At 35.0% G+C, this 23,237-nt stretch overlaps 1 protein-coding gene across 1 annotated transcript in view; it reads right to left on the reverse strand.

The window, feature by feature from the left end:
• The window catches only part of ARHGAP24 (Rho GTPase activating protein 24), a gene marked incomplete at both ends in the record, with an annotated part of 409,839 nt that extends 405,422 nt beyond the window's left edge, over window positions 1–4,417 (reverse strand). Inside the window, one exon of the mRNA XM_079714372.1 lies at window positions 4,223–4,417. Within this exon, the coding sequence (XP_079570498.1) occupies window positions 4,223–4,402 (180 nt within the window). The remainder of the gene's footprint in view (window positions 1–4,222) is intronic.
• Window positions 4,418–23,237: the final 18,820 nt, after the last annotated feature.

Raw genomic sequence — 23,237 nt, forward strand, 5'->3', positions numbered from 1 at the left:
CCTAACCCCCCCTGTGACTGTATTTGGGGCCTTTAAGGTTAAATGAGGCCATAATGATGGGGCTATCTGATAGGACTCATGTCCTCTTAAGAGGAAGAGACACCAGGGCTCTCTCACTCTCCTATGTACAAAGCAAAGGCCATGTGAGGACACAGAGGTAAGGCAGTTGTCTACAAGCCAGGAAGAGAGGCTTCACCTGAAACCAACCCTGGAAGCATCTTGATCTTGGACTTCCATCCTCTAGAACTCTGAGAAAATTAATTTCTGTTGTTTAAGCACCCCTGTCTATGTTATTCTATTACAGCAGCCAGAGGAGACATCAGGAAACAGCCACCATTATTCCTTTCTAACAGGGTAGTGTGGTTTTGCATCTTGAGTAGCTCAGGTGTTTTGGAAAGAGCTTTCCATTACCTACCTGAGAATCTAGCCTCTTTGTGTGACATACACATCCATTTTTGCTGTGATCCCACCAATCTAATCTCTCTAAGCCCATTTCTTGTCATTTTGCTGCCCTCACTATATGCAGCTATTTATAGATATCTATTCTACAACTCCATATGTTTCCTCTGCTCTGAATTCCTTCCCCCAGTTTATGTACCTGGAAAACTCCCACCAACCTTCAGCACCCCAGGTAAGGGTCACCTCTTGCTTTGCACAACCTCCCCCAACTCCTCTAGCCAGTCACCACTCACTCCCTGGCACTAATTGTATCTGTGTTTTCTGAGCACTCAGTGCTTACATGGTAGCCTATCACAATTATAATTTTGTTTACATGTTTCTCCCAACAGATGTGCAGTTTTTAATAACAAGGATAATGATGGAGTTTGACTCTCTTTATTGAGTTGAGAAACTCAGAGAAAGTTTCACTAAAATAAATTGAGAGCCTCTTTCCAAGACAGGAGGGACACACATTTCAAGGGTTTTAATACTTTCATTTTAGAAATACTATTAAGAGAGAGGAAACCCAATCCAGATTAAGTTTATTGAACATTTTCAGCTGGTTAGGAATGCTTAGAAGAGTGAAGGGTTTTTTTTTTTTTCCTTTCATTAGTGATGTTTCCTCCAGTATTATTGAAATAACCCTCATCAAAATATATGAAGGTCAAGGACATTCTTATGCTTGTAAGTGCCAATACTGAAAACAGTACTTCTGACTGGAAGCAAATCTAAAAAAAAAAGTTGAGGATTTGTGAGCAGGCAAAAGCCTAAACTGAGGGAACACTGGATTAGGAGCAAGGAAATCTGATTTTTCAGTTCATCATCTGCTATTCATTAACAGTAGCCCTTGGTTGATACACACACACACACACACACACACACACACACACACACACACACACACGTACCCTTTATCAATAAAATGAGGGGTTTTATAACAAATAAATTTTTTCCCGTTTTAACATTTTTCAGGATGTTCAATTGTTCTTCATCGAATTCTTAGGGTTATTCTATAATATATCACTACAGGATTTATTTAATGTGATTTAAACTTCATTATTTTAAATACAGGTTATGATTTTGATACATGAAGCTGAGGATAGTCAGTACTACTGACAGCACATGGTCCTGGCCCAACCCTGCTTGGCTAGAGATATATTTTACTGAATCACTCACCAACTCGTCCAAAAATGTGCTGCAGCACTTACAATGTGTCAGGCATCTATGCTCACTTAGAGAACTCACTTTAAGGTAAGAAATTAATCCATTCATGGGCAAATACATGGTCCTTTCAAATTCCAAAGTGTCCTCTGATATAGGAATTGCTGGGTTTTCATCTGATTCTGTGCTCACATGTCTAAACATCAGTGTAAAAGATTAAAATTTAAAAGTACTATGTCAAAATTCCTGGTGCTTCTACTGTCATAAAAGATGATCCAAAAAAAGAATAATAATTCAAAGTTATTCACCCCAAACTATTACTGCTTTATTAACAGCAAATCTTTAACAAGTAATAAGTAGAAGAAAAATTAAGAAACCTTTTTTGGAGGTGGGGGGAATGATTGTAATCTACGTTTGGTTTGTATAAGAATTAGTATTTTCTTGTCAATATAACTATTTTGTTAATTTCAGTCATTATAAGTCTACAAATACTAGTAACATACTAATATCAAAATATTACTTATCTTAGAAATATTATGAATGAAAGTAATTTTCACTTTGAGGCAGAGTTTCATTTGAATTATTCAGAAGTTTTTGCATCTTCTTATTTATATTTCCAACTTTCTGTCAAAATAACTACACTGCACTGAATACTATTTGTGACTGTAGATCTTTTAAGAAATTCTACAGAGGACAGTGGCTAAGGCAATTTGATAATATCTTTTTTTAAACGTTTAGATGGGTCATTTGCATATTCTCTGACATCTGCAATTTCTCAAATTTTAGAAATATTGAGCTCGAGCTTGACCCATTGTATTCTATCTTCATTACTAGAAGGTATGCTGAGCTCACCAAAGAGTCAAAACGTTTGTTCAGTTTCCTTTCAATTCTCTAGCCACTCAGCCCCTGAAACCTCTGTTTGCTCCCCTAATCCCTTGTTTAGGTTCTAGATGAGACCTAATTAATCATTTGATTTGTACCCATTCTGTTTAACAACCCAGTCCACCCAAATCACACCAGAACAAGAGTTCATAGGATAAAATATTGAATATTACTCATACTTCTGTTTTATTGAACATGGTCCTCCATGTCACAGTTTCCATACTGGATCCCCCACGTTCTACATTTTTTCACATTAACCTCAGTTTGGTAAAAATGATTTTATGTTCAGGATAATACCTTACTGTATTACATAGTTTAAAACAAGGTATAAGAAAAGAACCCTAGAGTAAGAGTTAAGAAACAAAAGACTTTACTCCTTTGCCTCTGCTTCATGTCACTAAGACACAATTTCTTCATCTATAATGATATCCCCCATATTCCTCACTGGTTTGCTGTGATGAAAAAAATAGCAGGTATGGAAATTCACTGTAACTCTCATGATATCAATATGAGATACTTTTATTGATCTATTTATGAGATCTTTGGCTGAGGCTATATGAACTTGGACCTAACTAGAGGCAAAATATGGCAGCACTGTCTAACTTTGGGTAATATGCATTACACCTAAACATTGATTTTGTCATACTTAAGTGAGGATAATCCTACCTCACAGGATTATTGTAAGCATTTCATAAGATAATGTATATATACAAATTCTTAGTCTAATACTTGGCCCTCGTAAAAGTATGCTAAAAAAATGGCAATTTCAAAAAATGAGTAGAGTTTGTAATTTCATTGCTATCTTTATGTAATTTGATTATACTAATGAGAACTTTGTTAAATTATAATGCCTGAGGAATTTAAAATACTAAAGCAGAGCCTTGATCCAAATTCCTAATTCAATCCTTACATTTTAATACAAGAAAAATAGCCTTAAGAACATACTGTTAGGGATGTTTATGTAAACTGATCTAAAACTTTTTTCTCTTATTTATATATTTTATAGATGTAGATGAAGGAAGAACACAGAAGTGATACCTCAGTTCCTATCTCCTTTCATTAATTGATAAACAATGATCACAGCTAAGAAAGCTTGTTTTACCTACAGGGAATGATGGAGATTTTTCCTTTATCTAATTGCAACCCAGAGATTTGTGGCTGAGAAAATAAGTAAACAAGAAAATAAAAAAACAGTAAGAAACCACAAAGAAACATAGACAGTATTCCCAGGGGACCATACCGTGTATGCTGGTTGGATGTATCAACATTGTCTGGTTTAGCACTACATCCATATTTTATGTGAGTTAGAGTGGAGGGAAGCCCCCAGAGAGTTGATACTGAAGGTGTCTTAGAAATGACTTAAAATTGCATTTACAGTTTTCTTTCAAATCTTTCAACTTACTTCTGAGAAAAGGAAAGATGTTTTGGCTATAGAATATATCTTCTAGCAGATGTCCATTAACATTTCCATGTGAAGTAAGTTTGCCTGAGGGACTCAGACACTCTATTACAGCTTCGTAAAAGTCAAAATTAATATTCGACAAGTGTAATTTGTCTCGGCCTCAATTAGCAAATTCATCATCTTGAACCAAAGTAAACAATGAGAAAGAGTGTGAAAGATGCCAACGAAATGAAGGAGACCAGGGAGATTGGGTTGACCTCAGTCCCCATCAGTTTCTAGCAAACCCCTCTACTTCTTAGACTACTAAGCACCACAATGCTTTAATTTTCTCCTACTTACCAAGGGCTTGGTTTCATCTTCGTCTTTGAAATAATAGAGTTGATCTCCTTTGAGCACAAACCAACGGGTATGCCAAGTCTTGACAAAGCCTCCCTGCTTCCTCAGCCACCCACACTTCATGGCATTGTTCCGCCCTTGGCCTTGTTGGGGGTTCTCCATGGAGTCATTGTTCTCCTCCATTACCAAGTTGATGGACTTTCCTATTTAGCAAACAGACAACAACAAAAATAAGGTGCTCTGATATATTCAATTCCCTCTTAAATTACCCCTTTCCCTTAAAAAAAAAAAAAAAAAAGCTGGAGGTAGAGTGAAAAACGTAAATTAACTCACATGCTAAATTTCTAGAAGCAAACCACAAACCTGACAACAATATTCCTGGAGAAAACTTGGACAGAGTCCCTTGTGTCTTCCCACTCAGCTGTGAGATAATATCCCTTTTTTCCTAAGTAGAATTAAAGAATGGGAAAGTTCTAGACATAATGGGTTAAGAAGTAATTTGGGGAAGGCAGCTATGCTCACCACTACACCACCAACGCAAGAGGCAATTTCTGAAGACAAACTAAAACCACCAACAAAAACATAACTCTCATGAAAATGGGCCTCTGTGTCTGGTGTGCACTGATTGGAACCTGCTTGTGCAGGCCTGTGATTATTTGAGCAAACTTAGCCTGACACATGTTACAGTTTAAAGGGACTATTTTAAAAACCTCAGTGGAAGACATTTGTTTTACATATGTAAAAATTTCTGAAGATGTCTCTTCTCCCCTTTCCCCCAAAGTATCCCCTTGAGAGTTTCTTTGGCTGGTTAAGAATTAGTGCAGCTGAAAAAGCTTAAGAAAAGAACAAAAAAAAAAAAAAAAAAAAAAAAGTCCTGCTTGGCCAGTGCGTCTGTTTCACACTTCAGGAGTAAGTGGTGTGTTCCAGTCAACTGCATGATGAAGAAAATTTCAAGGTTATTGTGAAGGAATATAGGGTCATACACACTGTCCATAGCAAGCAAATTAATTTATCATAGAGGAAATATTAATCTACAGGTGAGAGGCTAAACCACCACAGTAAGAAGGTGGCTTTTGGGAGAGCCAGGGACAAGTGGTTAAGAACAAAAGACATTTTCCTGTCCTGAAGTCTTCCTGCAGGTTCTTGCCAATGTTTATTCCTAAGCACTTTTTCAGAAAGTGAAAACTACACTCTTACCCTTGTATCTTTCATGAGGATATAAGGATACAGATTAATTAATAAAACATAGATTACTCCTGTTCTGGTATATTCATGCACAAAACTTCTATTTTTTTCAGCAAGATTCCAGAAAACAAGCTGTCTTTCTATATAGTCTTTATTTTCACTACTAATTTTTCAATTAATTTATGTGTACACAGTCCTAGTTATAAATTCCATGAAGTTTCGACTGTCAGCCCTTGGCTGTTACATTTCTTCCTTGAAGGTACAGGGTTAAACCTTGGACTTCTGGTTTCTTTGAATTTAGTCCTGCCCTTCCAGTTACAGGGAAGAAGCAGAGCTAAATACTTCTTATTTTGAGCATTTCAATCATCCTCTCAGGAGTTTTGCCTCTTCCATTGGCATGCATTCTAATCTAGCTCCATCCTTGCTTTTATCACCATCTCTTCAACCTACTTTCAAGCTTCAAGTAAGTCACTTGACTACCATCTATCTCATTCAATATCCACTTTTTCCTTTCTTATCCTGAAACATCCTTCTGATGAACAGGCTCTCATCTCTACAAAACATCTTGAAACTTCCTTCTCTCCATAGAGCATTCCTATGGCAATCACCACTCACTGCAGGAAACAGTCTCCCATCGTGTGTGTGCATGTGTGTAACTAGACTGGATCATGCCTGATGCTTCAAGTTTGTTATGCCCTTAGGGCAGGAACTTTCATCTCTTTTCTTTCACAGTACCTCACCTAGTATAAAAAGCCAAGTAAATCTCACTTCAAATGAATAATAAATGCTGTATCATAATTTAGATAATAAGTATGCTTATCTAGACCACTCTAAATAATATTTTTTTGGTTTCCTGGTGTTTAAATTGTTCACATCTACAAAACTTGTTATCTTATCATTACCTTTTTATTCTTTAACCAAATATATTAACTTATAAAATTGAATAAGCCCTTAAAGCAATCCAACATGCATCCACTTGCACACACACAAATCTAGAATTCATTGCACAACAACAAATTTTTTCTTTGCAGCCCTTCTTTTTTCCCTCTCATATTAATGTTTTCCATTAAATTTGAAAAATCTCCTCTAAAAGGTTTCAAGGTAAATATCAACCTACCATCAATAATATAAAAAATACAAATGTCCAATTCCACATTTGTCTACTATCAATCCTTAGTAAAAAAATGTGTGCACATTTGAACATGGTTTATGATTCTTCTTGCATGTGTTGTTTATAAGCCTAGTGAAACCAATGACAGCATCACTCACTGAACTGCTGGCTATAATGCCCATATTTTCATGGCTTCAGAATGCAACAGAAAGTGTTTTAATATTACTAATTGTAACAATTCATTAAAACAGAAATGAAAACAGATTGTATGCTATCCCTAAGGGAAAATAATACCACAATTTTTGCTGGTTGTGCAAAGTTAAGTTTTACTAAGATAACCATAATTTTTATAGAGGAGTCTTGATATTTCTTCAAAAATCAAATGCTTCAAATTCTACCCTTCATCTTTAAAATAAGGATGTTGGACTGGATGACTTCCAACTATGGTCCCTTCTTGCACCCTGAAATCTACTATCTCTGTAATTCCATAAACATAAGGACACCAGATATCCTCAACACTTAGTACAATGTCTGGCATATGGTGAAGCTCAATCAATGTTTGATGAATTAATAAATTTTGCAATAGGTTTGTTGCTAGATATCTAAAAGTGAACATGATCTCCCTCTGAAACCTGATCTTGCCCAACACCCAATCTTAGTAAAGGCTACCATGACATGCCCAGTTGGAAAAAAGAAAAAAAGTGATCATTTTAGATTCTTGATTCCTCCTCACCCTGAATATCAAATGTACCTGTAAATTCAGAAGATACCTCCAAAAAATATTTCAAATCTATCCAGTTGATTCCATCTCCATCGCCACTCTGTTACCCAAGCCACCATTGTCTTTGACTGGATGATTCTGATAGCCCTCTAACTGGTCTCATTGCTTCCATTTCTAACCACAAACACAATGAAACATGCTCACACATATTTCATTCTCCACAAAATAGCCAAAGTGAGCTTTTAAAAATTCTCTACTCTTAAATTTTTGATTGGTTTCCATTGTACTTATTTTAAAATCTAGAGTCTTAACCATGGCATACAAGGTTCTGAATCATCTGACACCCATTTAATGATCTAATCTAATCTCATACCATCACCTCCTCATTTCCCCCCATGCCACACACACACACACACACACACACACACACACACACACACACACACACACTTAAAAGCTCTGATGCAGTAACACCAGGTTACTTTCAGTTCTGGAAACACCCAAGCTCCTTTATGCCTGGAGTTTTGATGCTTGCTGATCTCTGCCTAGGCTGTTCTGCCTCATGCTCTTTACATGGCCCACCTCTTCTCATCCTTTAAGTCTCAGCCTAAAGCCTACCTCCTCCAACCACCACTATGAACCACCTAATGAATTAGTTCACCTCTTGTTATTCTCTATCACTGAATTCTGTCCTCTGTCTTCCTGATACTTCTCTAAATTGTTGTTTCTTTAGCTGTTTATTGCTGATCACCCCTGCAGGATCCCATATGCTTCAACAGGTCAAGAACTTGCTTCTCCTCACTGCAGTATATCCAGTGCTTACTTGGTACTCAGCAAACAATTGTTGAATCAAGGAATGAAGCTATGTAACAATCACAATAGAATTCTTACCAAGAATATTTTGGAAAGTTGTGAATTTCCATTTAATGCTTTAAAGAAGATGGTCTACATTAAGAACTTGATTTTTTTTCCTCCTTTGACACAGGACACTTCAATTAGCATGAAAACTGTTCTTAAACACAATGTTAAAATCATAAAACTTAAGTGAACATGAAATTGCCCTTCTGAAGAAATTCAAAACTGCACCTCTTAGCTTTGGCAGGAAATACATGTAATCAATTCTGGTTTTGCATGAAGGAAAGTATGGTTCACTCACTCAGATTCTCAGAGAATGTTTTAACTGAACCTCCACTGGGAAAGTACTTTCCCGTGGTCAGGCCATGGCAGCTGGGTTGTATATGAGATGCCAGTGGGACCATCGACCTCAGTGTTTAGCAAAGCAACAAAACAGTAACATAAATAAATGGCTACTCTAAACTAAAACAAAAGCAGAATTAAGTTAACTTGTGTATTCACAGCCTTAATGATAGCTACTGTACCATGCCGGAGCTCAAAAAGATCCCATCATTTGATGGGCTAACAGATTTAAATTATTTTCCAGGGATGGAAACTGGTTTGTACATCTACTCGTATAGTACTTTTTTGCAACCAGATGAGCTAGGAACACATGCTGCGAGTATTACATGGTGCGATCAGAAATGAAATTCATGCTCTTAACAGAATTTTCTAGAAGTCCAACAGCCAGACGCGTAGGTATTGATATTTGTAACTTTGTTTCAACAAAGAACCTATAAACAGGCACATAAACAAAGATGTATCTAAATAGAATGCCATATGCCATAGAGTTGCAATGTGTTCAAATTTACCTACAAGATGACCATGTTCAGTAAACACAAGAGAACTGCAAAGGAGGAGGAAGCTAGAGGGAAAGAGGAGGAGAGAGAACAGCTTAAACCGCACTCCACCACAATGCCACCTTAACACTCAATGAACATGTGCTTCCACATATGTGGGACCAGCGGGAGGTGCATTTTTACAGCCAGCATCAGCCCTCTCAGCTCTGGTGGGGAGAGTATCGCACCGCACACACGTGATCCGAGAGCTTTAGAGTACACACGATTTCACACCACATGGCTGCTCAACACAAATAAACTACTCCACTTGTTTAAAGAACAGTGATCTGTTCTGTTGCTAGGATAGAAAACAAATACAAAACTGGCAGAGTTGGTAAAATACTGCAATTTGTGAGCAATTTGTGTAACTTTCAAGAGTCATTTTGTTCTCATCCAATTGTCACCTTTTGTGTTGACGGTGGAACCTAACTCCTTTGTAAAATGAATGTGATTGCACTGTACATGATGTATAACTACGGAGGGCCAATATTTATCTGAATTCTAACCCTTTTCTTATTAAAAAAAACTGTTCTGTATCTGTTGCTAACATGCTGGTTTGACAAGCAGTAGTACATTTTATTGAGCTGTATGCCTAAATGCTAGCATATAGCCTTTCTATAGGTAATGGTTCACACCACAAAAACACACACAGGGAATTATATAGTATGTGTGCATATGTGTATGTATTCATTCATATGTGTGAATGCAAGCCTGTGTACACATATATGCATACATGTGTATATGAACATGCATGTGTGTGTGTATGTGGGTATATACACATTGTGTGTGTCCTCTCCCTAGAGAAGAAAACCCTTAAAGGCAACATATTTGTTAAGATTATTTTCTCATTTTTTAAAATACTAAGTTCCACACCACTGGAAGACATGTAAGGATATTCCTGCTGATCTGACATTCTTTGATGAAGCAAAGAACATAAAAGAGCTTTGCCATATGAGGTTCACCGAACAAACTGGTCATGGTATACTACTGTCAACCTATGAAGTTATATTCTTATTTTTATTATTTACCAGAACATTTCTTTAATAACTGCAATTATTTACCTGATTAGAACTTAAAACTCTTCTAAAATTCTAAATATTTAAATAATTTCAGGCCTGATTTCTCTGTCTCTCTCTCTCTTTCCCCAAGCAGGCACTAAGGAAAGACCATATGAACACACAGCAAGAAGGTGGCCATCTGCAAGCCAGGAAGAAAGCTTTACCAGAACGTGGCCATGCTAGTACATTGATCTCAGACTTCCAGCCTCCAGAACTGTGAGAAAATAAATTTCTGTTGTTTCAGCCATCTAGTCTATGATATTTTTTTATGGCAGCCAGAGCAGTTGAAGACAATGTACATTTACAAAAAATGTGCACGAAAATATTTAAAGAACTACATCTTAGTAGCCTAAGTAACCGCTAACTAAAGAAAATTGATGAGTGAAAAACAGTGCACTTTGTGTACCTTACTCTCTACCACACCACCTCTCCACTGGAAGAATGAATCAAACTGTGATACCTACAAGGGAATCAGCACTCTAGATCCCATATTGCAGTGGATCTAGTGGAGATTGTTTTAGCTCCAAGATAAATTCCAGGAGGCCAAATATGTTTTCAGGAAACAATCGAATTTTTAAAAATACTTTGAAAGGCTTTTCGACACTTGGTTGTTCTCACTGTGTGATTAACTTCTATTCATCCTTCCACTCCTCTATGAAGGCTTCCCTAGAGCCACTGCCGTCCCCAGTCTGGATGTTCCCCTTCCACAAGTTCCCATGTCACTCTGAACATAGCTTTTGTCACATGTGTCCATATGCTTATTACTGTTAAGTCTTCTATACCAAAACTCTTGGAGGATATGGGCTCCCTGAACCCCCACACAAGCATATACTAAATACTCAAAGGTTTGTTGAATAAATGGAAGGGAATGAGGAATGAATGAAAAAGCAAATGCATCAGTCAGTCTTTGGGGCCTAAGAGAATGGACCTCAGAGACCTCAAGGCTCCCCAGAGTGCAGTGCAAAAATCCTAAACCATTTGATGTTATAGACACCAATGAAAGGACTTCAGTCCAAATTCTCCCATCTAAATACAACCCTTTAAGTTTTTAGTGACTTAAAGCTAAACCAAACTTCAGAAACTGTTGAGCAAAGAGAAATCCCATTTGTCTCACTGGAATTATAACTTGAGTTAAAAATAAAGAAATATTTCTTCCTAAAACTGAAGAGTTTAAGTGTGAAGAAAACAGGAGAACTGAATAATAATGTACAACACTCATGAATGCAAAGTTTAAAATAGTCACCAGAAGAGCATACCTGGGGGAAATTTAACAGTAATAATTTTGTAAATGTGCAGTTATTTTCCTGAAGAAACACTAAATATCTTGTTCCTTGATTCATTTGAAATTTTGTCCAAAACAACAGAGAATACACAATAATAGAAAATTATGTATCTGTTGGGATGGATCAGGAATGTCAATCTACATTTTATATTTCAAGCTTCAATATTTCCATATTCATTTGGTAAGAAATCAAAATGACTTAGTGGGATGAACAATTTGAAAAAAAGTTTAAATATTTACTTTGTTTTTGTTGTATGTTTAATGCCTCAGACTTTGTAGAGAGAACCTGCTCCTTCTTAAGGAGGTTTTAATTCAACAGGGAGAAAAGTATTTTAATATATATTTAGATGTGTTCTCCCACCACCATATCAGTATCTGAGGGATTAGTAAAAAAAAAAAAAAAAAAAAAAAAAGGAAAACCACTGGAATTCCCAAGGCTGATAACTTGAGTAGAAATAAAAATCAAATCAAAACAAATGTTTTACCATTGATGGAATTGAGAGAAAAGACAGATACGTGGCAAGTGTGCAGCTACTATTAAGCTCATGACAGCCATTATTAATTAATCACAGTTCTCCTTCCTGAGGGACCTAGATGTACCTTCAGATGGCTTCTCAATACAGCACTCCAGACAGTCACAACAAATCAATCATATATGAAAAGGAGAGAGAGACTCTTCATTACTTTGATTCTGTAAATAAACCAAGAACTGAAAATACCCCCTTAACAGAAAATAGAAACTCAGGTGCTCCCCGAGAGAGATTGCCATTTGAAATGAGAAAGAAAAGAAAATCAACTTACTTTTTTTCTTTTTAAATTGAGGTATAATTTACATAACATTATATTAGTTTCAGATGTACAAAATAATTAATCAATATTTGTATATATTGCAATATAATCACCACAAGAAGTCAACTTAATATCAATCACCATATATAGTTACAAATTTATTTTCTTGTGATGAGAATTATCAAGATCCACTCTCCTGGCTACTATCAAACATGCAATACAGTATTATTAACTATAGTCACCATGCTGTACATCACATAAAAATATGAAACGCTTCTCGAATTTGCAGGGGCCATGCTTATCTTCTCTGTAGTATTCCAATTTTAGTAAACATGCTGCCAAAGCAAGCAAGAAAGTCCACTTCTTTTAATGGAAAAAAACTAATAGTTTGCTGAGAGCTCTAAGATGGCAACTATCATTGCATCATATGGCCACAAAGAACAAAGCAAATGGATCTGAAGCAGGGAAAAGGAAATAGGAGTTGAACGTCTCTTGTTCTATAATAATTAACCCCATCTATGACTAGACCCTTAAAAATAGGATCAGAAAGCAGATTTTATAAACATCTCAATTTTTAAGCTTTTGTGTGTCTTTCCCCTCCCTCCTAGTTCACTTTTCATTGGTAAAACTTTATTTTGAAAAGCTGTCTCAGGGAACAAAGAAAAGAGACTTTCCACCTAAATCTGAAAATTAATGGGATTATAGTACCTAGAGGATGGGAGAGCAATGGAAGCCATGAAGGGGAGCTTTTGTACACAGTGGGCAGAGTGAAGAGAGCAAAACTGAAGCAAGTAGAATGTTGAGGAAGCCAGTCAGGCTAAGGTGGGAAGAACTTTCCCAGCTGGGTCCTCCTCTCATAATAGGAAAATAACCTCTGGGCCTGTCATTTAAAGAGGTCCTCCATCTCTATCCCTGATGGTCACATATTTATATTTAGACAAAAGCCTGTCTAAAATACTACTTTTGATGTCAGATTTCTTTAGTGAATCCAACCCAGGAAAGTCAGTTATGCTGTCGATTACATTATCATTTCAAGGCTCTCTATGGGGTCAGCTTTTTACTCAGCCACACTTCAAAGAAAATATTATATAAGCAGGTAACTTTGGCTGAGACAGTCATTTGTCTACAATGAACTCTCAAGTTTTCTCCTTCAAATGCAAGCCTTGAGGTGCTTAATGATTTCCAATAAGAACCACTTCTTTTATTTTCAATTAATCCTGTGGGTTGAACATCATCAGCCTTGCTTTAAAGCTCTGGAGAATTATGGGCACTCTAAGTAAATAAATTTTGTCCTAATCACTGAACCACGGTTACTCTCCCAATGATTTATTATATTGAGGTATTGACAATCTAATTTTTTCATTATAATTTGAGGAAAGTGGGGACAGGTCAAAATGAAAAAATCTGACTGCTCTTCCACTTCATTCAGCATCATTCACATTATGATGGACTTTGATGCGTTAAACTTTAATCATTTAGGAGGTACATTATTCTCATATAATTTGCATACATTTTAGTTCTTCAAAGTATCTAATTAATTCACACTTCAGTTTTAGATGAGCAGAATAGAAATCTAGCTTTACTGCACCTGAATATATTTAATTAAGAGTTCCATGAAAGATAAATAAATACCATATATAAAAAGCCATTTTTTAATTTAATTTTTTATTTTATACATTGTAAAAAGCCATTTTTAAAAAAATAGGAATCTTGGTGGGACATATAATATTTGGAATGTCCAGAAGTCTATCCTTGGGACCCCTCTCTCCCTCATTCCATGTTGTTTCTGATGGTAACACCATCCCACTGCTATAGGGTGGGCCTGGACTTGATTACGCCTAGGTTCTGAGCTCTCAAGCAACAGTGAACAGCCCAGGAAGAGGGCATGTGACTGAAGCAGTGCCAAGTAGAGTCCTTCCTTAGGACAACAATAGTGACGCTGGAAGAATGAACATCTGTGATGAATGAGGCTGAGAGCATTCATCTCCCCTGGCCCGTAGAGGAAAGTGGTCTGCACAATGAAGTGATGCAGAGATAAGCAGATATGAGAAAAGACAAGAGAGAGCCCTGGAATATCTATCCTAGTTCTAGCTCCTGAAGTTCTGGCCTTTGTGTATCTTCCTTTGATCCTATGAGTTATGTCTTACTCTTCCCGGTAAAGTGAGCAAATAAATTCCCATTTGCTTAATCTAGCTTGAGTTGGTTTTAATCACTTGCTACCCCAAAAAGTTTTTCTTAATATCCAGGAAAAACACAATGAAACTATGTGTGGGGAAAATTTCTTTAAAATAATGAAAATCTAGGCTTACAACACATAGGTTTTAAAAATTTATTTAAAATAATGAAAATCTAGGCTTCCCCTACCTTGCATCATACACAAAAATTAATTCAATATGGACATTAGACCTAAATTTAAAAGCTAACACTTCCTGAAGAAAACATAGGAGAATAAATTCACAACCAGGGATGAAAAAGTTATTTTTCATAAATAACTGTGGTGGCCCTGCCAAAAATGCATAACTTAAACATAATCATGAGGAAACATCGCACAGACAAAAATTGAGGTACATTCAACAAAATAACTGTTCTTCATTCTTCAAAAATCTCAAGGTCAAAAAAGACAAAATGGTTAAGGAACTGTTCCAAATGAAATTACACTAAAGAAACATGATAACTCAATAGAATGCTTGACCCTGGCTTGCATCCTGAGCCAAAACAAAACAGAGAAAGGGGACATTATTGGGAAAATTGATAAAACTTAAATATAAACTGTGGATTAGATAATATTTTATCAATGTTAAATTTTCTCATTTTGATCATTGATAATTATGTTATCAAGGCAGTTATGTGACTTGTTTTTAGGAAATATGTATTCAAGTATTTAAGAGATAGATGTCTTCAATTAATTTTCAAACAATTCAGAAAAAAATCATAAATAAACATATATATATATAAACACATATATAAATGAAACAGAATGTAAATAATTGGGAATCTGGGTTAAGGGTGTTAGAAGTTCTTAGTACTATTCTTATAACTTTTCTTTAAATGTGAAAGTATATCAAAACAAAAAATTATACAACACATATGCTTCACAGTATGCTGGCTCAAATGAGAAGCAAATTTTATTTCTCATTTGGCCACCATGAGTAAGTCTCAAGTATGTTACTGTAATTGAAAAAGTACTACAGTGGGGCAAAAAAACCTGTACTCAGAAATTTATAAGATACTGATGAAAGAAATCAAAGATGACACAAACAGATGGAGAGATATACCATGTTCTTGGACTGGAAGAGTCAATATTGTGAAAATGACTATTCTAACCTAAGCATTCTACAGATTCAGTGCAATCCCTATCAAATTATCAATGGCGTTTTTCACAGGATTAGAACAAAATAATCTTACAATTTGTATGAAAACACAAAATACCCCAAATAGGAAAAGCAATCTTGAGAAAGAAAAACGGAGTTGGAGGAATCAGGCTCCTAGACTTCAGACTATACTACAAAGCTACAGTAATCAAAACAGTATGGTACTGGCACAAAAACAGAAATATAGAGCAATGGAACAGGATTGAAAGCTCAGAGATAAACCCATGCACCTATGTTCACCTAATCTCACTCTCTTCAATAAGTAGTGCTGGGAAAACTGGACAGCTACATGTAAAAGAATGACATTAGAACACTTCCTAACACCATATACAAAAATAAACTCAAAATGCATTAAAGACCTAAATGTAAGGCCAGACACTATAAAACTCTAAGAGTAAAACATAGGCAGAACACTCTTTGATATAAATTGCAGCAGGATCTTTTTTTGATCTACCTCCTAGAGTAATAAAAATAAAAATAAAAATGAACAAATGGGATCTAGTTAAACCTAAAAGCTTTTGCACAGCAGAGGAAACCATAAACAAAACAAAAAGACAACCCTCAGAATGGGAGAAAATATTTGCAAATGAAGCAACTGACAAAGGATTAATCTCCAAAATTTACAAACAGCCCATACAGTTCAATATCAAAAAACAAATAACCCAATCAAAAAATGGGGGGAAGATCTAAATAGACATTTCTCCAAAGAAGACATACAGATGGACAAAAAGCACATGAAAAGATGCTCAACATCACTAATTATTAGAGAAATGTAAATCAAAACTACAATGGGTATCACCTCACACTGGTCAGAATGGCCATCATCAAAAAATCTATAAACAATAAACACTAGCGAGGGTGTGGAGAAAAGGGAACCCTCCTACACTGTTGGTGGGAATGTAAATTGGTAAAGCCACTGTGGAGAACAGTATGAAGGTTCCTTAAAAACCAAAAATAGAACCATCATATGACCCAGCAATCCCACTCCTAGACGTATACCTGGACAAAACCATAATTCAAAAAGATACATATACCTCAATGTTCATTGAAGCACTATTACAATAGCCAGGACACATAAATGTCCATCAACAGGGGAATGGATGAAGAAGATATGGCACATATACACAATGGAATATTACTCAGCCATAACAAAGAACAAAATAATGCCATTTGCAGCAACATGGATGGACCAAGAGATTCTCATACTGAGTGAAGTAACTCAGACACAGAAAGACAAATATCATATGATATCTCTTTATATGTGGAATCTAAAAAAAAGGGTACAGATGAACTTATTTACAAAACAGAAGTAGAGTCATGGATGTAGAATACAAACTATGGTTACCAAGGGATGGGGGGAGGGATAAACTGGGAGATTGGGATTGACATATACACACTACAATATATAAAATAGATAACTAATAAGAGCCTGTTGTATAGCATAGGGAAATCTACTCAATACTCTGTAATGGACTATATGGGAAAAGAGTCTAAAAAAAAAGAATGGATATATGTATATGTATAACTGATTCACTTTGCTGTACACCTGAAACTAACACAACATTGTAAATCAACTCTACTCCAATAAAAATTAAAAGAAAAGAAAAGGTACAACACTAAAAGTTAGTAAACATGGTTTTGGAATTAAATAGCTACCTGACCTTAAGAAATGCCTTTGATTTTCTTGGTCTCAGTCCTCTGAGCCCCAAAATAAAGAGGTTGAACGAACTATTTGATATCTAAGATTTCTGTTAATTCTACAATGTTGTGATTCTTAGAAATGGTCTTTTAACAGCATTGTACCTCTAGAGGTAACATGATTAGTAGGAAAATTTTTCTAGTTCAGTTACAGATAAGACTTCTAAAGGAAAAAGGACAATAAATAGAGTAGAAGTTGTGTTCTATTCCCGGCCCTCTTTATTGAATTGCTATGCCATTTTAGCATCTTATTATTTTATTTTTTGAAAATGTCATGTCTTAATTTAGAAGACTATGAAAACAACTACCACTGAAAATCTGGATGGCATTTTCTTTGCTTTTATATAGAAATATGATTTTACTTGTTTAATAAATAATATTGATATATAGTGTTTACTATACACTTATTATTCTAAGCAATATATATGTGTACATATGTATTTGTGTATATGTGCTTGTGTGTGTATATATACTCATTTAATCCTCAAAACAATTCTATGAAGTATGATTATTATTTCCACTTTACAGATAGGGAAACTAAGGTACCAAAAGGTACCTACAGTTCTACTGCTAATAAGTGGCTCTTTAAAAACAACCATGCATTCAAACCTAGGCAGTGTGGCTGCAGAGACTGTGTCTTAATCACAATTCTATATTTCCTCTCAAATATTACACAGAAATAAACTCTAGCATAGAATAGCATACACATTTTAATAAGTCCATGAGTAAAAGTGATCTGAGTCATAAAACTATTTATGTCATAAGAATAAATATATATATGTTTTATGTGTATGTATACATATACACACACAAAGGAGAAGCAAATTCTGTTCTTCAAATATGTATACGTGTGTGTGTGTGTGTGTGTGTGTGTGTGTGTATATATATACATGAGAAGGCTCATGTTCCAGATCTATCACTAATACATTCTTACCTTGATATTTATGCACATATATTTCATTTTGAGTTTTTACTTTTAAAATTCTAATATTGGACAGACCCTTCCATGTAAAACTTTTGCCACATTGACTTGTTGCTCTTCCTTCAGCAGCTTGAAAGCAGTCAAGTGAAAAGCTCAGAAACTGCTGGTTGTCCATTCTTTGCAGAGGGCAGCAAATAAAGCCCCACCGTGCTGCAGCACACTTGACACTCTTAACCCAGGGAAAAAAGAATGAGGCTCGTGTGCTTGGTACTTTATGAGAAAATTAGTGGTGAAAAGGACAAGTTCCTTTTTGCCTTAAAAAAAGAAACTATGGAGCACAGTGTCATTTCAGTTGGAAAAGTACAAAGTTGTAAGTCGTAAAAATTTTATTACAGCTTGACTAACACCTGTTCCCTCACTGCAGGTGCCAATATCTGTAGTCACCTGCTTAGCTCAGTAAGGCCTCCCTAGACGCTGGAAAATTACTCATGCTAATCTCAAACTCACCTTTCATGAGATCTAGGTTGGGTGAAAAAACAAAGCTGAAAAACTTAAGCAAGTATACTTTTAAATGGCAATGGAATTATCTGAGAGAGAGAAAAACCAGGAGTGACAAAAGTAAGAATTGGAACCCATAATGTTTTAACATGTCTGACATATTACCTTGCAAAAACTAATAATAATCACCAATATTTATATATAAGACTTCTTATAAATTTCATATAATCTGAATTCCATACATTCGTTATAATCCATATAATTCCTGACAGAACCCTTAAAAGCAGGACTGATGTCCCTGTTATATGTAGGATCCAAATGGCTAACGTGACTTACTCAAACCATAAACCTAGCAAATATCTGAGCAGGTATTTTCTTAAGAGGATGCTTTTTTAAAAGAAGTTCTTTTTCCCTTTTTTTTTCCCACCAAACTACACTGCTTCATACTTACATCACCTTACACAGACCACACTGTATACTTACTAGCATTCCCCAAAACTGAAGGGACAAACACTGTAATGATAGAACAAAGGGTGAGCACTTAAATATTTATTACATCATAGCTTAATATTGTTATAAAAAATGTAGAAGACAAAATTAACAGACTATTGAGGAAATATTCTAACAGTATTTATTTTTCATAGAGCTGCTTTAGAATTTTAAGAATTTAAACAAAAAATAGAGATATTACATAAAGGGTCACTTATAAAAATTCAAGTATTAGCACAACTTCAATTACAATCTTAGAGTGAAAAAATAAAACATGTTTTAAGGGTTTCAGAAAAAGTCTTCTTTCCAACATGGTTGTGAAATGTAACACTCGGGTTAATTAAATACGAAGTCTAGTAATGTCTTTTATAACATGAACAGAAGGCCAATTTCCAATTAATTAGAATAATTATCATCAAAACTATAATAAACACAATTCAGTCTTGCTTTGCCATTCAGAATCTTGTAATACTATAAAGGTCAGTTACCAGGATTTTTATCATTAACAGATCGCTAAATAATCCAGATTCAATCATCATTTTTCTGCTGCCCAGCTAAACCAACAGTTAATGATGGTATTCTTCCTGCTCCCACAGCTAAACTATTCTTTTTTCCTATCCTCCCTCCCCATTCTCTCTATCCTAACTAGCTTTGTTCTACTCTCACCACCACCCCTTTACCTCACACCTGTATGATGACTTCATTCTTTGATGTTTCTAAGGGCCACTCTCTTAGTGCTACTGCCAGACTGATCATTCTTAAACATGTATTTTATACAGTCCAGAACCTTCAAAAGCTTCCAACTGTATAGCACATTATGTTTAAATTTAGCCTCATTTTCAAAGTGTCATAATCTAACCCAGTTTACCTTTCCAATTTATTGTTCATTACTCCCCCAATAAGCATCTATGAAGCAGTCGTCGAAATCTGTGTCTCAAGTTAACACAAACACACAGTGCTTATTCTTACCTCTTCCTTCATGGAACTTACTACAACTAAAATAATCACTCTTCTTCATCATCATAATCATCATAATCATTATCACTATCATCAACAGCAAATGTGCATATTACTTAACACGCAACAGGCAATGTCATTAGTGCATTATACTTTTTATATAATCCTCACAATAACCTTGTGAAATAGATACTATTATAATCATCCTCATTTTACAGAAGGTCTAAAGCAGTCAAGTAACTCATGCAAGATCATGAAGGTAGTAAATTGTAGAGCCAGAATTCAAACCAGCAGTTTCGTTCCAAATTTTACATTCAACCACTATCTATATACCTCTGTCAGTAACATAATTAGCTATTAATTATTTCACATATGCTACTCTTATCTCTTTAATTATAAAACTTATTTATAAGAATTTTATTTCTTCGAGGGGCTTCCTAATATAAGGTATACAATTAGCCTGAAACAAATGTTTCTAAGGGAGACCATTTTATTCAAAGAATAAATGCAAAGATCCAAGAATTATGATGAGTCAAAATACATAGAACTACATCTTCTGTCACCAACAAAGTCCTCTGAATCAGGGCTTGTCTGTGACAAGAGCACTGAGAGGATGGAAACTGGAGCATGGGCCAGGCAGTATCTGCTTAGGGGATTTCTACACTGGAGAGGCTGCAGGACAGCTTTCTGCTTGTATGAAAGACCAGAGATTCAGAAAACTTGCTTTGAAGCTATAATTGCCAAACAAGGATACTTACTGAGATTGTAGGTTGTAAACCAATAAAAAGAGCAACAATTCCTAAAGATGCTCTTACTTATTTTCTGAATAATATTGGGAAAACATAAATAACCCATATTAGTTAAATTATTGTTAATTTATTAAGTATGGGGGAGGGTGGACAGCACCCCACTAACCCCTCAAAACTTTATAGTGTCACTAGTGACTGATCATGCTGATGAACTGAAGCATACAACTTTTGGAAATAAAATAGAAAATTCTTATGCACAGATATACATATATAAAATGCATGCACATAAAGAAACTTGAGTAGAACTTTTTTTTTTTTTTTCTAATAGGTCAACAGGCCAGGCTTCTATACTCTCAAGAAGATTAGACTCATTCTTTAAGGTCCAGCTCAAATGTGAACCGATCTGTGAGGTTTTCTTTTGCATGATTAATCACTGTTTCTTCTGTACTCTAACAGCATTTTATAAACATCTCTATTGGATTACATGGTATAAAAACTACTACTTAGAAAATGTGCAGATCTTGACTTTTAGACTGTTACCAACTCAAATGTGCATCAACAAATGAACAGATAAACCAATTTGATATAATCGTGCAATTAGTACAACTCAGCAATGAAAAGGAACTAATTATTAATTTGTAAAACAACATGGATAATTATCAAAAGCATTAAGCTAAAGAAACCAGACACAAAAGAATAAATACTGGTGCCAAGAATTGCGAAGGATCTGAGATTTTATTCAATGTGTAAGCTTGTAAGTTTCATTCATGCTGGCAGAAGACACAGACTCTTGGGTCACAGACAAAGGACTTTGTTACTCACAGCAGTAGGATTAGCTAGAGTACCACACCTGCCCAAACAGTGGGTTATGTTACAGGAGAGGAACCTGGGAGCTTCAGGAGCCTGAATCCATTATAATGGGCAGTAAGCCCGCCTGACTTTACCCCAAAGAGACACATTATCTCTAATGCACTGAACAATAACAAACTTGCTCCTTTCTCAGGAAGAAGACATTATCTCTAGCTTCCAAGGTTGTTCACTATACAAACACCTTTGGAAAAAATAGTCAGTACCTCTGCTCACAAAAGACATGCAGAATCATGAAAGACTTATGGAGAAATATTTCCTAGTCGCTATATGTGTTCATTTATATAACATTTCTGGAATAGACAAAACTAGTTTATGGTGGGGAAAAAAATCGGAACAGTCATTGTTTGGAGCCAGAGGTGACTATAAAGGATCACAAGGGAAATTTCTAGGGTGAAGGTAATATTATATATCTTACATGGGGTAATGGTTATAAGAGTAACATATATATTTGTCAAACTCATCAAACTACACATAAAAGTATATGTAAATTATATTTAAATTATATATGTACAGATTGGGTATGTAAATTATATTCAAATAAAGATGATGTAAAAAAAATTTGCTGATCATAACTTTTAGACTGCTATCATCTCAAGGGCAAGGACCGTGTCTTATTCATCTATCTTATGATTACTGAGACGAAGTTAGCCAACTGAGTACTCTTAGTAAGTTCTCATAAAGGCTGGTGGCACTGAATTATTAATAATGTTTAAAATGGGCCTCTAAGTATTCTATCTTGTCCTATGTTGATTTTAAATGCCATCACATTAGACTTTTTAAAGTTATTTGGTTGTGTTCATTTATAAATATTAATACATGTGAATATCAGTGAGCCATTAAAAATTTGTATTTTAAAAAATAAAATCTCTAAATACTAAATTATTTTGATGCAGGATAGTTTTAATAATAGGATGATTTGCTTAAAAAGATGAAAATGTTTGCTAATCATAATTAGGTTATTTCCATATCATAAACCTAGTTGACTAACTCCTTTAGAAACACAATACTTTTCAAATAAATCTTCATAACGAAGACAGTAGAAATATATTTGAAATTTGAAAGTTGCAAAGATTTTTTCTGATTTTCCTTTCACTTAACCAATTTAAATTTAGTGGAAATACCTGCTGTCTATTAGGTGGTAACTTAGGCTAGCAAAACCTAAGAAACAAAAGTTACAGCCTTAGTTTCCATTTATAACATAATTTTCAAATCTCTTCTTCTCAATACATATTTTGGTGTGATTTTTATAATTTATTTTATAAATGATGACTATTTATTTTTTCAAAGAATATATTAATGTGAATTAAATAATTCCCTTAACTTATATTAAAGTATTCTTTGAAAACATTAAGACAGTGGTTCTAAATAAAGCTATAAAATTGTTTGCCATCTTAGTATATATTAAATTGTAAGTTAAAAAATTTGTCTTACTCTTATGTTTTATCATGTTATCCTTCATTTTTTCTAATTAAATATTGTAGCAAAGCATACTAGGTGATGCCAAGAGTTAATCACAATTCTAAAGAAAGTTTTCTGCAATTGTAGATGCCTACAGGTAAACATGGGCAAAAGAAGAGTTTTAAAA

This window comes from Hyperoodon ampullatus (genome assembly GCF_949752795.1).
Source record: "Hyperoodon ampullatus genome assembly, chromosome: 1".
Lineage (NCBI taxonomy): Eukaryota > Metazoa > Chordata > Mammalia > Artiodactyla > Ziphiidae > Hyperoodon > Hyperoodon ampullatus.